Source organism: Benincasa hispida, chromosome 12 (genome assembly GCF_009727055.1).
Source record: "Benincasa hispida cultivar B227 chromosome 12, ASM972705v1, whole genome shotgun sequence".
Lineage (NCBI taxonomy): Eukaryota > Viridiplantae > Streptophyta > Magnoliopsida > Cucurbitales > Cucurbitaceae > Benincasa > Benincasa hispida.
Window position 1 is genome coordinate 70123460 of NC_052360.1, and position 13373 is coordinate 70136832.

Below are 13373 nucleotides of genomic sequence, written 5' to 3' on the forward strand. Positions count from 1 at the left end.
TACATTGAGCAACGCTTTCCTGGGTCGTTTTTCTCTTTTCCTATCAGTATTTAAAAATGTATATATAACATAAAAATGAACTTCTCTTAACCTATTAGTATTTAACAATATATATATCATAAAAATGAATATTGGATGAGTGATCATCACTCACTTGATGGTTCTTGCTCCACACACTTCATTTTAGATTAGAATCGCAGCATATATTTCAAAGAGTCTTAGTTGTTTTTGTTCTCTTAAGAAGGTTTTTACATGAGTAAGTATGCGGTGAATCTTTTAGATTTTTTTATTTTTATTTTTTTCATTTTTTGAGAAATTGTAATGAGTAAAAATAAATGTGGGTATTTGCAAATCTAGCTACGGTTTTCTAAAATTGCAAATATACCAAAAAACAATTAAATATGATTTCTGTTTTTTATTTATTATTTCCATTTTACCCTCAATTGTGTATTAACCTCACTCTCTCATGCCCTCGCTCATTCAATAAAAGGCTATTCTTCATTGTCTTCAAAACATGGGTCAAATAACATTTTGGACCATTCATACAAAAACCTTGTCAAAATTATTCTACAATATGAATTGTAAATTGTCACTTCATTTCTCAAATTCATGAGAGTGTTACAGATGATTGAATTAGTGGCCAATTATAACTAATAAAAATTGAAGATAAAAATTGACAAACTCTAAATAATGCTACGTGTTTTCACATCGGATCAAGTAAGCCTACATGGATAAAATTGGATAATAATATTTGGGCTTGGTTAAAAAAAGGTCTGTTAAATTACATAATTTGGCCCATAACCTAACCAACCAGGGCGGAGTCCCAATGGAACACAAGCCCACGCTACTCATGGAAAAGTCTAAAGTCTATAACTGGAGAAGCCCAAAGCACTCAATGGATTCCTTTTCGTGGATGCCCTAGAAAGAATGAGTTAGCTTGATAAATTAATTGAACTTCTTCGTTGTCAATTGAAATTTATAATTTCGGTTTAATTCCTCGAGTCAACTAAATTAAAATTTTTATATGTCGGGGACATTTTAAAAATAAATAAATCATGGATTCCCAAATTGTGAAGTTAGAGTCGCATGTATTTTTCATGTGTATGGACTCACCCTTGTTATTGGGCTTGCCCGACTTGAAAAGTAAAGGTCCGAGCTCAACTCAGTCTTCTATTGTCAAAGCCCATGGCCCAACCTCAACCTTGACTTATTGGATTAAAGCTGTCTCTTATACACATCTAGATGTGTATAAGAGACAGATATATATACGCGCGCGTGTATGTATGGTTTGACATAGTGGTCAAAAGAAGACGCGGTCTCAATAAATGACTAAGAAGTCAAGAGCTATGTAGGAAATAATTTCCTACGAGTTTTCGATAAATGTATATCATTTAAGACAGTGATCCTTTTATGTATTTAATTTTCTAAATCAATTTTATTAGTTTCCAACATTTAAAAAATTTATATATTAACTAACACTATGATATATCTAAATATATTTAAAAATTAAGGCTCCTTGCATATATAATAAAATGAGACTAAAATATCAAAACTTAAAATTAATTACAAATATAACAATATTTATCTTCGACCCCTAAAAAAATCCAAAAAAGCCATTGAAGGAGACAAAAAAGGATTGATAGCTATAGATTAAAATTTTGATTTTAGTGATAGACAATTATAAACATCTTATCATTGATCTGATGGACAACGATAGAATGTTATCGCTTTCTATCACCAATATATCCAATACTTTATTTGTTTGAGGTTTGCGTTCAGTGGTAACTTTATTGTTGTCTCTACGTGTAGTTACCCCGGTAATGTATTTTCAAAATAAGTTAATTTCACTCAACTGAAAATTTTATACCGGTTAAGTAATTTGAATTAAAATGGATTAGATCCTATATCGTTATTTATGTTTGATAAACCTCTATCACTCTACATCACTTGACTTATGATATAAGTCTTAGAAGTCTTATATGTGTTTGGTTTGCCATCAAACAATTTTGTAGTTCTAAATTAAGTTAAGCATTATATTAATATATATTGTTACATTAATTAATTAATCACTTAAAATAAAAAAAATTAAATTATTATTTTATATATTAAACATAAAGTAAATTAAATTAAACTATTTAATTTTAAAAAAATTTCACAGATAGAAAAAATACCAAACTATTTATAGAAATAGTAAAAAAAATATTGGTAGATACGAATAAACTTCTATCAACCTTTATCGATTATAGACTTCTATTAGTTTTTATATTGATAATACTGTCTATCATAAATATAATTAATTTTTATTACTTGTGTAGATAGTTTTCATTAATTTTCTATTTTTGAAACCCCTAATTTAATTATTAAAAATAACTAAACATGAAAAAAAAAAAGAAAAAAAAAAAAAAGAAAAGAAAGTGAAATTTTAAGCCTAGCTTCCAGCTCTCCCTCTTTATAGTGAAACCGTCCAGCAGCCCTCTTCGTGATTCAGCCGCACAACGCCTACATTTTGTGAGCTTCTTCTCCTTCAGCCACGCGAGACCCACGACGACCAGCAGTGGCAGTGGCCTCCGGCGAACAGCAGTGAGCAGCAGCAACACTTCTTCTACGACGAGTCCCTTTCGGTTTTCCCTCTTCGCGGCGACTGGAGCAGTGACCATACAACTCGCAGCTTCAGCGGGCAAGTACGCTCTAAACTTCTTTCGAACTCTTTTTAAATGTTGTAGTTGTTTCCAACCGTTAGAACTATTCTGTTGTAACGTTGGACTGATATCTGACGTATTCGATAACTTTTTCAACAAGTACCCAAGTCTAATTTGGTGAGTTATGTGTAGTAAAGTTTGGTTTAGGCCTTTCCGGAGTTGTTTTAAATACTGTATATTAGTTTATAACCCTTGAAAATTCACCTTTTGTAGTTTGGGACGGTTTCAGAGTGTTCGAATAAGGGGTTAAGGTTGTTTTTTGGGGAACTCTTGGGATTTGTCCTAGGAGCACTATAGGTAAGTGGAATTATACTTGTTGAGTTTGTTTGTTGTGTGCTATCATGTTGTGTTTATTCTTAAATATATGGCTTAAATACTCGATGCTCTTAAATTGTTAGGTTATTCTGGATGTTTAAGCACGTTGAGGATGTGGTGGTGTTGTTGTGATGTCAAGCATGTGAAGGGATTTTTTTTTTTTTTTTTTTTTTTAATGTAATCTTGAAATTATGATATGGTCTGCTTGTTGAGAATGGTTGGATATGCATTTGATTTTTGTTGAGAGCGTGCGGTAGTAGTAGTATTATGTGTTTTAGCATAGAGCATGGTTTGGTAGCATGTTGTAGGAATAGGACTCGTGGATCTATGAGAATGTGTGAAAAATAGGCCAATGAACCTTGTGAGTAGTGAAGGAAAGTAACGTGAATAACATTTGCCTTGGGTAAAAACGGTTGAGGGATCCTACATCACTTTTGGATTAAATGGAACATCGAGGCTTTGGATAAAAATCTAGGAAGTACATATACTTTTAATTGTGCAGGGAAAGTATCAGATACATATTTGATACGGATATATCTAGATGCATGGTTGATATGTAGTGTGTGATTTTTTTTTTTCTTAATACGTGTATCCCTTTCCAGATACGTGAAGGGGACACGTAGGGTTTGTTATAGAGATGTCAGTGCAGAAAAGCTAGTTTCTCTGGCTTGCTGGAGTGTGTGTGATTCTTTGGTGGGTAGAATAGTAGGGTGCCTAGGGAGGGGGATCCTAGGGAGCTTTGGTCTCTTGTTCGTTATCTCGTTCCCTTTAAGTTTCAATTTCGAAGGTTTTTTATAATTATTCTATAGGTTTTATCTCGCATAGTTGGAGTCCCTTCTTGTAAAGGGAGTCTCCTCTTTTTGTGGGCTTGATTTTTGTATGTCCGTGTATTCTTTCATTTTTTCTTAATGAAAGTTATGATTTTCATTTAAAAAAAACATGAAGGGGATATGTTGAGTCTTTTCTTTCCTTCCAAATTCAAGGCTAGCCACTTAAAACCCAACCCACAACCCATTTTATTTGAAAGTCTACTTAAATCTTGCATCCAAAACAAAAGAAATAATAATAAAAAAAAAAAGTAAAAGAAAAAAAAAACCTAAGGCAATCAAATCTTCATTCTTCTCTTTCACTATCCGCCTATGTTTTCTTCTCTCTCTCGCTCTCTTCAAGTTTTCACTCCCTTTTTAATCTACTTTAATTTAACTTAAAATTAGTATTTAACAATTAATGGGCATTATCATAAAAAAAATATAATAAAAAAAAAAACATATTTGTATCTAGCCTTTTAGAAATTAGTGCATCACCGTATCCTATCATATTTGTATTCGTATCCATGTCTATACTTCTTGAGTAAAAAAGGTCAACAGTCGAAGCCTTGGGTGAAATGGTCAAGGGTTGACGTAGTTTGATGGCCTTGGGTAAAAATCGTCAAGGGTCGAATGTTGAGAACTGTAGAGAGCATTGAGACCTTGGGTAAAATGGTCAGATGTCGATGTAGCTTGAAGGAGTCAGTCTCAGGAAACTTGGAGTGGATTAAACATATGTTGAGTGAGTTTGTTGAGCTTAAGTTGAGATTGGAAGAGAATTACATGATCTGTTGACTTCTATGTTAGAATTTTATATCTATTATGTATCGTCCATGTATATAGAGCATGTATTTAATGTTCTGAATAGCGTGAAATTTAAATTCGAGTGAGGACTGTGGAGGAACTCGAGGAGTTTGAGATGAGATTGCGTATGCATTACATGATGTGTCAATTCATGTGTCTAGCATGTTATAACTGTTATTTACTTTTCATGTTTATCGAGTATGCATAATTGTATAATTGTTGTGATTAGTATGATGTTTGTGCTGGTATCTCAGTTAAGACGGGGCAGAAAAAATGGACTCCGACACTCTTCTGGATCCCATGGAGATGAAGGTCAGAGAACTTTTAAAGGAATTTCAGATTGACTACTCCCCTACACTACTTAAGCTCGTTGAGGACACGGTTTCAGCTATCAAAAAAGCAATTAAACTCATTCCTGATGACTTGAAGGTTGCTTTTCTTCCTATTCTTGACCTAAATGTCAAACAATGAATGGCCGCAATGTTCGTTGCTCGATAAACTGCTTTACCTGGTGTCATTAACCAATGCATGGCCTTGGTGTTCTTCTTGTCACGTTTAATAAAACTGGAGTCTCGTTTTGCTTTTTCTTGAATTTCTAGCTTCTGGATTGAATTCAAGGCTAAAAACTTTGCAGGTTACTGCAGCAGCAGCTCCGGGTTTTATCAGGGATATTGGCGCAGACAAAGTGGAATTCAAATTTAGGAAGCCTAAATCAATTAAAATCGGCGGTAGTTATACCTTTCAAGGCATTGCAAAACCTGATGTAAATGTGGATCTTTTAATTGGCTTGCCAAAGGTATTACATCCTTTAGTTGGCGTAGTTCGTGTATTTTTAGATTTGGTATTGGTATAGTAGCAGTCTGAATTTCTTTCTTTAAGGAGTAACCTTAAAGTTAGGTATAATTGCTGAGTTGGCTGAGCTGAACAAATTAAGTGACTACGGATTTGAAACCCCATGGGGCTGGTACATTGGCCACAGGCCCACAGTATTATTACATTCATCAAATGTTCAAGAGTCTGAGAGTATTCCTAGCTTTAAACAACTAGGTTTGAGGGCTTATGATTATTGTAAAGGAACAAATTTTTAGATATGATATCTGTAATTGCAAATTTAACATACTTATCTATATGTCAGGAGAAAACTTTCACTATATTATGACGTGGTAGTTCTCTTGGATGTTTCTTAAATTGAACTTCTTTGTGGCAGGAGTGCTTCCATGAGAAAGATTACCTGAATTACCGGTACCATGCTAAAAGGTTTCTTTACCTTTGCACAATCAAGAAATATTTGAACTCATCTTCAATGTTTTCAAAGGTTGAATGGTCTACATTTCAGAATGAGGCTCGAAAACCTGTCTTAATTGTTCATCCAGGTTGGTTATGTGGGAAGTTTAAAGTATTCACTTTGTCTGAGAAAAAAAATGTTAGGGATTGCGCACTTTGGCCTTAATTACAATCGAAACGTTAACTTTGAGAATTAAAATTTCGATTGTAGCTTTTGAAGAACTGAAGGTAGCTCCTGGATTTTTTATCAGAATAATTCCAACAATAGCAGCCTCCTTTTTTAGCATTTCAAAATTGAATCTCAAGCGAAATAACATCCATGCCTTGAACCAAGGTATTCTCATCATATTTCATTTTTAGTATGTTATGGTCACTATACTCTGACCATCTATTAGTTAAGTGTGTCAACCAACTTTTCTCGTTTCTTTTTTATTACTTGCTTCAAGGGAGCTTACTGCCAGCTACACCTAAGTATAACACTAGCATTTTGGAAGATATGTACTTCGAGGATACTGCAGAAATGGTTAAGAAGCCTTTTCTTGAATTGAAAAGTTTGGTAGAAACGTTAATTCTACTTAAGGTAAGCTAATGAGATTTTCTCATATTGACCTGATCATGTTAGTTAGATCTTTGGTATTTTAACATCTGGTTTATGTTATAGGTTTGGGCTCGGCAAAGGGCTCCAATATATGTTCATGATTGCTTGAGTGGATTTTCAATAGCTGTAATATTATCATACCTCATTACCCACAACATAATAAATCATTCAATGACAGCAGTCCAGATGTTCCGTGTTGCATTAAAGTTTATAGGTATGTTTTTCTTTTATTTCGCCCTATCTTCTCACTCGTTAGTCAAAATTGCATTCATCGATGTGCATGGTAAAGAAAAATAAGAATGATTGTTTTAATCATTATTTCTTTGTCCAGTTTTTAAGATATCCTTTATACATAAAAACTTCCGTGCTTGAGATGTTAGTAACAAGTGATAAATGTATTGGCAATAGAGTACGGGACTTTAGTGTGTACAGGCTATGATAAATCACAGTTTAAAATCATATTATGGTTCAATTGCCTGGAAACTATAAAATTGGAATTAAATAGTTTTCCTTGAGGCATATGAAAGTTGTGATATTTCTGCTGTTAAAGAAAAGCAAATTTTAATTATTTGGAAAATTTTATCCTGTGTCTGCAGCTTCTTCAGATTTGTGGAATCGTGGGCTCTATTTTAAGCTTGGACCTCAGAGTACTATTTCAAAGGAGGTTTAAGTACTGTTTCTTAATTCTTTTTAAAATGTATATGTTTGTCTGAGTATATTTCTTTCTGTTGGGTACTTTTCCTTCTCTTTAATTAAGTTCCCGAGGTCAACTCACAAAATAAGATTCTTTTGATATTTTGGGTTACATCCATCACTGACGAGCCCAAAAAAATTGCAGTTTATGTTGTGATTTTTTTTTCCAGATTATCATATACTAATTATTATTTTGTTTTGGATCTATTTTAGTGATTCTTCATAGAGTATCTGCGTTTGTATTCTCATTGATAATGGGATATTTTATACTTTGGTTGCTGATGTCCTGATAACAATGAGATTTCACATGGAATCAATGCGTTTCTAATATTTTTTCCTTGAAAACTCCATGTTATTGTTTGATTCAATTCCCTCATACTCAATGGACTCAGAATGGGCTTTGGTTGCAGGAAAAGAAGCAATATAAAGATTTATTTCCTGTGGTTATATGCAATCCATCTTCCAACTTTAACATTGCCTTTCGAATATCACAATCAGGTTTTGCTGAGGTACTGCAGTGTCAAAGTTTTGTGCTCAATCAATTATGACAGTGTTCATTAATTTTTAAAATATAATCAAATATCATTTTGTTGATATGGTGAAAAATATTAGAGGAAGTCATGTGAATCAATCCCTAGGAAGCTTACAAAAAACTTGCTTGATATCACAATCAGGTTTTGCTGAGGTACTGCAGTGTCAAAGTTTTGTGCTCAATCAATTATGACAGTGTTCATTAATTTTTAAAATATGATCAAATCTCATTTTGTTGATATGGTGAAAAATATTAGAGGAAGTCATGAGAATCCAATCCCTAGGAAGCTTACAAAAAACTTGCTCTAGTTTGAGTTGATTACAAGCAGTGGTATAATTACAAAAAGAACTTAATAGAGGATACCAACACCTCATTCCAATTGCACCTTTTGAAAAAAAAAATTCTTTGATTTTTCTTTAGCCGACTCGAATAATATGCATTTTACTGAATTTAAATTTTGACTGGAGTATCTTTGCACATTCTGAATCACTGTCTGGAAAGGAGTTGTTCCATATTTTTACCATTGGATTATAATATATCCAGCTTGAGTTCAACAAACTTAGAAGGGATTTCCAGCAATTTAGACTGAAGTAGTACTGGAAGAAGAGGTGCACCTGATTTTCTTTCTAAATTCTACTTAGCAAACACCAATCGGACAACATTCTGGAGTCATTTCATTGCATTTACTATTTATTGCCTTCAAACAAAGGAGGATTCTTTTCCAACTTATGTTTGATTGTTAGCTCCTTCCTTTTTCCTTTTTCCTTTTTCCTTTTTCCATTACTCAATTTTCAGCTTCAAGATGAGGCCGCTATGGCACTTGCATGTTTGGAGAAATGCAGCAATGGTGGATTTGAAGAGGTTTTTATGACCAAAATTGACTTTGCTGTTAAATATGACCATTGTATTAGGTATAGACCAGAAGATTCAACTCTTTTTTTTTTTTTTTTTTTGAAAAACATCAATTTATACTCCTATACTTCAGGACTTGTATCAATTTAAACCTTTAAATTTTTGTAAATTTATCAATTTACACCTTCCATTACGTTATGTTCAAGAAAACCTTATCTGAAACTTACAATTGTATCAATTAAACCCCTAAACTTTCATAAATGAATCAATTTAGACTCGTAGTCATAATTTCCTCTTAGAATCGTCCATGCATTTATTCTAGTCACTTGTTTTGTAAAATCGGCATTTGAAGAATTCTACACATGTTTGAGAATTAACGAAGGGGTGTTTTCAAAGGTAATTGTAATGAATGATCTATATTGATTGACTTATGAAAATTTAGAAGTTCAATTGACTCAAATTATAAGTTTCACACGATATTGGTCGAACGAAATTTGGAGGAAGGTGTAAATTGTACACTTATGAAAGTTTAGGGTTTAATGTTAATTATTAGTTTAGGGTTTTAATTGATAGAATTTCCAAAATTTAGGGGTATAAATTGATATTTTCCATTTTTTCCCCTGCATTCTTCTTCATTATGGATGGGCTTTGTATTCATTTTCATTGCTCCTGTTTAATTTTGGTCATCTACGTCGAAGATTCCATTTTGTACTACATCATGTTCTGTCTTTATTTTTATAGATTGACTTTGAGGGGACAAGACAAGGTATATACATCTGGTTTTTGTATGGATGATGAGTGTTGGAGACTATATGAGCAGAAAGTACATGGGGTTTTAAGTCAAGGCCTGACTGATAGAGCAAAATTCATTCGCGTTTCCTGGAGGAACACTGAGGCTGGATGCGATATTGAAAATGTATGGGCCATTTACTGAAACTTAGTGTGTTATGTGTATATATCATTCCTTAATGAATATTGTCCTTGTGATGCCAGGGATTATCAGTATTTGATACACAACCATTGCTTGTTGGATTTTCAATAAGCTCTGTGGAAAAAGCTTTTCGTGTGGTCGATATCGGTCCTGATGCTGATAACAAAGAAGATGTAAATATGTGCCCTAGTTAGAAAGTTTTACCTCGTAAAATACATTTACTCATCAAGCTTTTATTCCATGACAGGCCCTAAAATTTCGGAGATTTTGGGGTGAAAAGGCTGAGCTCAGGAGATTTAAAGATGGCAGAATTGCAGAAAGCACAGGTTATAATATATTTTTTTTCCTCTGGTGGATTATTTAAGTTTATTGATACGAGTATTGTGGCCTGGCAAGTTGCATCTAAGACCACCCACAAAATGTTAACATGCTTATCTCTAAATTTCTTAGTTTGGGAAACTGATCAATGGACAAGGCATCTCATTTTAAAGAGAATTGTGGAATATATTTTTGTTCGACACCTTTCGCCAATGTCAAACAACCATATTATGCATGCCGTGGATCAGATTGATTTCTCCCTGCTTCATGGTTCTCGAGGTATTCTATGTCCTGATCCTTTTTTCCTTTTTAATTTATTTATTTTTTCCCTCTTTAAACAAGAAACAAATTTCAATTGTCAGATGAAAAGATAGCTATGACATGTAACTATAGCCCCCAACTCAAATGATTGAGATTAATTTCCTTTCACAAAATGCTATTTATATATTTAATTTTTCCATAATTTATGCATCATTTTCTTTCAACCATAAACTCTTCATATCAAGTATGATTGTTTCTATCTAATATTCTTAATTTTTTTTAATGCATTTCTTTGTCAACTTGGTTTACAAGATGCTTTCAGCTTCAAGCCCCCAACAATTTGTTTCAAATCAAGCTATAATTCTATTTTAAATTTAAAGCAGCATATGACTTGTTAGTTACCTTTTTCTTACATAAACTAATCTTATTAATTTTAGTCCGTTCAAAGGAACATTTTTACACCTTCTGTTGTATTGAAAAAATGCTAAGGCAATATTTTTCTTTAAATAAAGGGTTTTTTAATTGTTTCAGATCCAATAACATTTTCTGGAACTTTGCTTGCGGCTTTTGAAGTTTTATCGAAGCGGTTACGTTCAATAGAAGACATTCCTTTGAAGGTGTCTGCTGTACAGCCTTTAGACTCAGGTATTAGACTTCAGAGGACACAATTCTCTTGAAGACTCTTGATCATTCCTGTCAATTATAATTCCATTATCCAGATTTAGATTGTAGGAACTTGGACTATTTATCTCATCTTTTATATCAATGAATCTAGATATTTGTATTTCTTCATCATATTTTTGGTTGCCCTATGAACTCAGCAGACATCATAATAAGCACGATTACTTAGGAGTTAGGACATGCAAAAACAAAATTAGAAAATGTACTGATGGTTTAAGTGAGCCGTAGTTCTATTTTCAAAACAATTTTCATTTTATCTGCCCTGAGAAAATAATTTACTACTATCAACTTCAAATAAGAAGGAATTTTGGCTATCAACCAGAAGTCCAGGAGTAAAATTTCCCTAGACACAGGGTCAGGAATAGCAGACTGTATGCTTATCATATTTACAGCTTTCAGGTATACATCTGTCTATCCCCCTGAACCTCACCCACTAGCTGAAGAAAAAGCAAGTGGTCTGCAAATACAGAAGACATTTGCTCCATCCTGCATCCATCCACTCGAAGTTATGATTCAGGCATGAAGTGACCTGAACTCTAAGTTTATTTGTTAGCATTTAAAATAACTTGTGACTAGATCTTTTCCCCTTATTTTCAGTTGGAAGGCTCTGGGAACTGGCCCACTGATGAGGTTGCAATCGAGAAAACCAAAACAGCCTTCCTTCTTAAAATTGGAGAGAGGTGAGCAAAAATTTGATTTTGTAATGACAACATTAATCTCGGATGTCAATTTGATGGTCTCAATATTGCAGTCTGCAGAATGTTTGGGGGATGACATGTATTGCTTCTGAAGATTCTGTTAATGTACTTGTCTCTGGTTATGCCTTCCGCCTAAAAATTTGGCATGAAAGAGGCCTGAGTTTGTTGAGTAAGGAATGTAAGGCATCATCTCTCTGACATGTTTATGCAGTCTTGGGTCTGGTGGTATCGTGGGTTTCTTGAACCATTTTAATGTTAACAAGTTAACTAAATTTGCAGCTGGAAATGAATTATCAAATTGGATCTCCTCAACTGATAAGCAACTTTTTATTCAAAACCAGCATTCTAGCATGATTAGCGGATTACAGGCTCGTCACTCAATATATGGACCGGTTGTTAGGTGTGTACTGATTGCTGTGTATGTTATAGATTTCAATAATGCACTCCTCACAACTGTGTTGGCATTTTAAGGTTGGCAAAACGATGGGTGGCCTCACATTTCTTTTCAGCATGCTTGGTAGAGGAAGCAGTTGAACTCTTGGTAGCATCAATTTTCCTGAAGCCTCTACCCTTCCATGCACCACTTTCTCGAATCACAGGTTTTTTAAGGTGTGTATATGTCTAATGTATCTTTGCACTATTTGCCTTCGTATAGGGAGCCTTTTTCTGTAATTCTCATGGAAGGAAAGTGAAACTGAATATGAAAGTTAGATAAAATAACAAAAGCCTGAAACAGAAGTGACTGGCAAAATTATAACAAAATAACATTTACTAAAAGATTCTCCAGTTGTAAGTAAAAAACAAAGGACAATTGCAGAAGAGAACTTGGACGTATAAACCAAAAGGCAGGTATTGGAATGAGCCATGTTGCATACCCCTTCCTAAAACCTCTCGACACCCTTAAAAGTTCTCATCTTTCTTTCTAGCCAAATAATTCAAGGGAGTGGCTTGCCAAACAGCCCTTTCTTTATCTCATAAATGAGAATTTAAGAGCACGGCTTTTAGCATCAGATTGATGATTCCTACTTTGGGTCAACCTTACGTCGAAGGTATTCAAAAATGCATTCTAGCAAACCGTGACAAGCTGACATCTCCACTACCTATGGTCTAGATCCTCCCTCTTATAGATGCTTACAATAAAGAACTCTCTGTTGAGGCCTCAAAGCCATAGACAAAGGACCTCCTGGGTGAATCAATGGCGTTAATCCTCACATGATCAACGAACCTTGCAAAAACAAATATATTTATATACATATTACAATTGGAGGGGTCTTCTTTATTAGTTTTGTGGGAGGGGGTTTCCTCTACCCCTGCCCTTAGGTTGTTCTTGTGGTTCTTTTGATGATATACATCTCTATCTCTTATAAAAAAAATTGTGAAAACAAACACGAGTTTGTTGAAAACAAAGAGGCGATCAAACAAGAAGGGGGAATATTTACAAGAATATATTACCGAATACTCGGGGTCCCAGCACAACACTCCTTGTACCCCAGTGAAATTAAAACCCTTGTAGAAGGGATTGGTGAGGACATGCCTGAGAGCTGGGCTGGACAAGAGCCTCTTAAAGTGACAATTAACGAAGTAGAATTCTGAAACAATAAGGCGAGAAACAATTTACTTAACTTTCTTGGAACTGTAAGAAAGATTATGGAATAGAGACGTGAGAAAAGTTAACAAAAAGGGACTGTCACCCAACAATTGGTCCTCTAAAAGACCTCTCGTTTCCTCCCTAATGAAAAATATCAAGAATTTGGAATGCAAGGCCCACTTACCCATCTGCAAAGCCCCCCCTCCCCGCCCCCCCTCTAAATTTATTTATCCTAAGAGAAATCAAATTTTATTGAGAAAAATGAGAGACTAATAAGAGAGGTTATACAGAAAAGGCCAACAAAATAAGTCCA

The 13373-nt window shown here is 34.0% G+C and overlaps 1 protein-coding gene across 3 annotated transcripts in view; it reads left to right on the forward strand.

The window, feature by feature from the left end:
- The first annotated feature begins 2444 nt into the window (after positions 1 to 2444).
- The window catches only part of LOC120067152 (nucleolar protein 6), a 13467-nt gene continuing 2538 nt past the window's right edge, over positions 2445 to 13373 (forward strand). Inside the window, exons 1-21 of one of the 3 annotated variants that reach the window (XM_039018603.1) lie at positions 2445 to 2681; positions 2913 to 2996; positions 4879 to 5053; positions 5259 to 5420; positions 5832 to 5997; positions 6120 to 6242; positions 6355 to 6488; positions 6570 to 6720; positions 7103 to 7170; positions 7610 to 7708; positions 8527 to 8642; positions 9325 to 9499; positions 9577 to 9687; positions 9762 to 9840; positions 9965 to 10111; positions 10625 to 10738; positions 11167 to 11291; positions 11372 to 11454; positions 11526 to 11650; positions 11752 to 11872; positions 11944 to 12081. In XM_039018603.1, coding sequence (XP_038874531.1) covers positions 4898 to 5053; positions 5259 to 5420; positions 5832 to 5997; positions 6120 to 6242; positions 6355 to 6488; positions 6570 to 6720; positions 7103 to 7170; positions 7610 to 7708; positions 8527 to 8642; positions 9325 to 9499; positions 9577 to 9687; positions 9762 to 9840; positions 9965 to 10111; positions 10625 to 10738; positions 11167 to 11291; positions 11372 to 11454; positions 11526 to 11650; positions 11752 to 11872; positions 11944 to 12081 — 2393 coding nt within the window. In that variant the 5' untranslated portion in view covers positions 2445 to 2681; positions 2913 to 2996; positions 4879 to 4897. The remainder of the gene's footprint in view (positions 2682 to 2912; positions 2997 to 4878; positions 5054 to 5258; positions 5421 to 5831; positions 5998 to 6119; positions 6243 to 6354; positions 6489 to 6569; positions 6721 to 7102; positions 7171 to 7609; positions 7709 to 8526; positions 8643 to 9324; positions 9500 to 9576; positions 9688 to 9761; positions 9841 to 9964; positions 10112 to 10624; positions 10739 to 11166; positions 11292 to 11371; positions 11455 to 11525; positions 11651 to 11751; positions 11873 to 11943; positions 12082 to 13373) is intronic. The other 2 variants (XM_039018602.1, XM_039018604.1) reach the window with 2 other exon arrangements.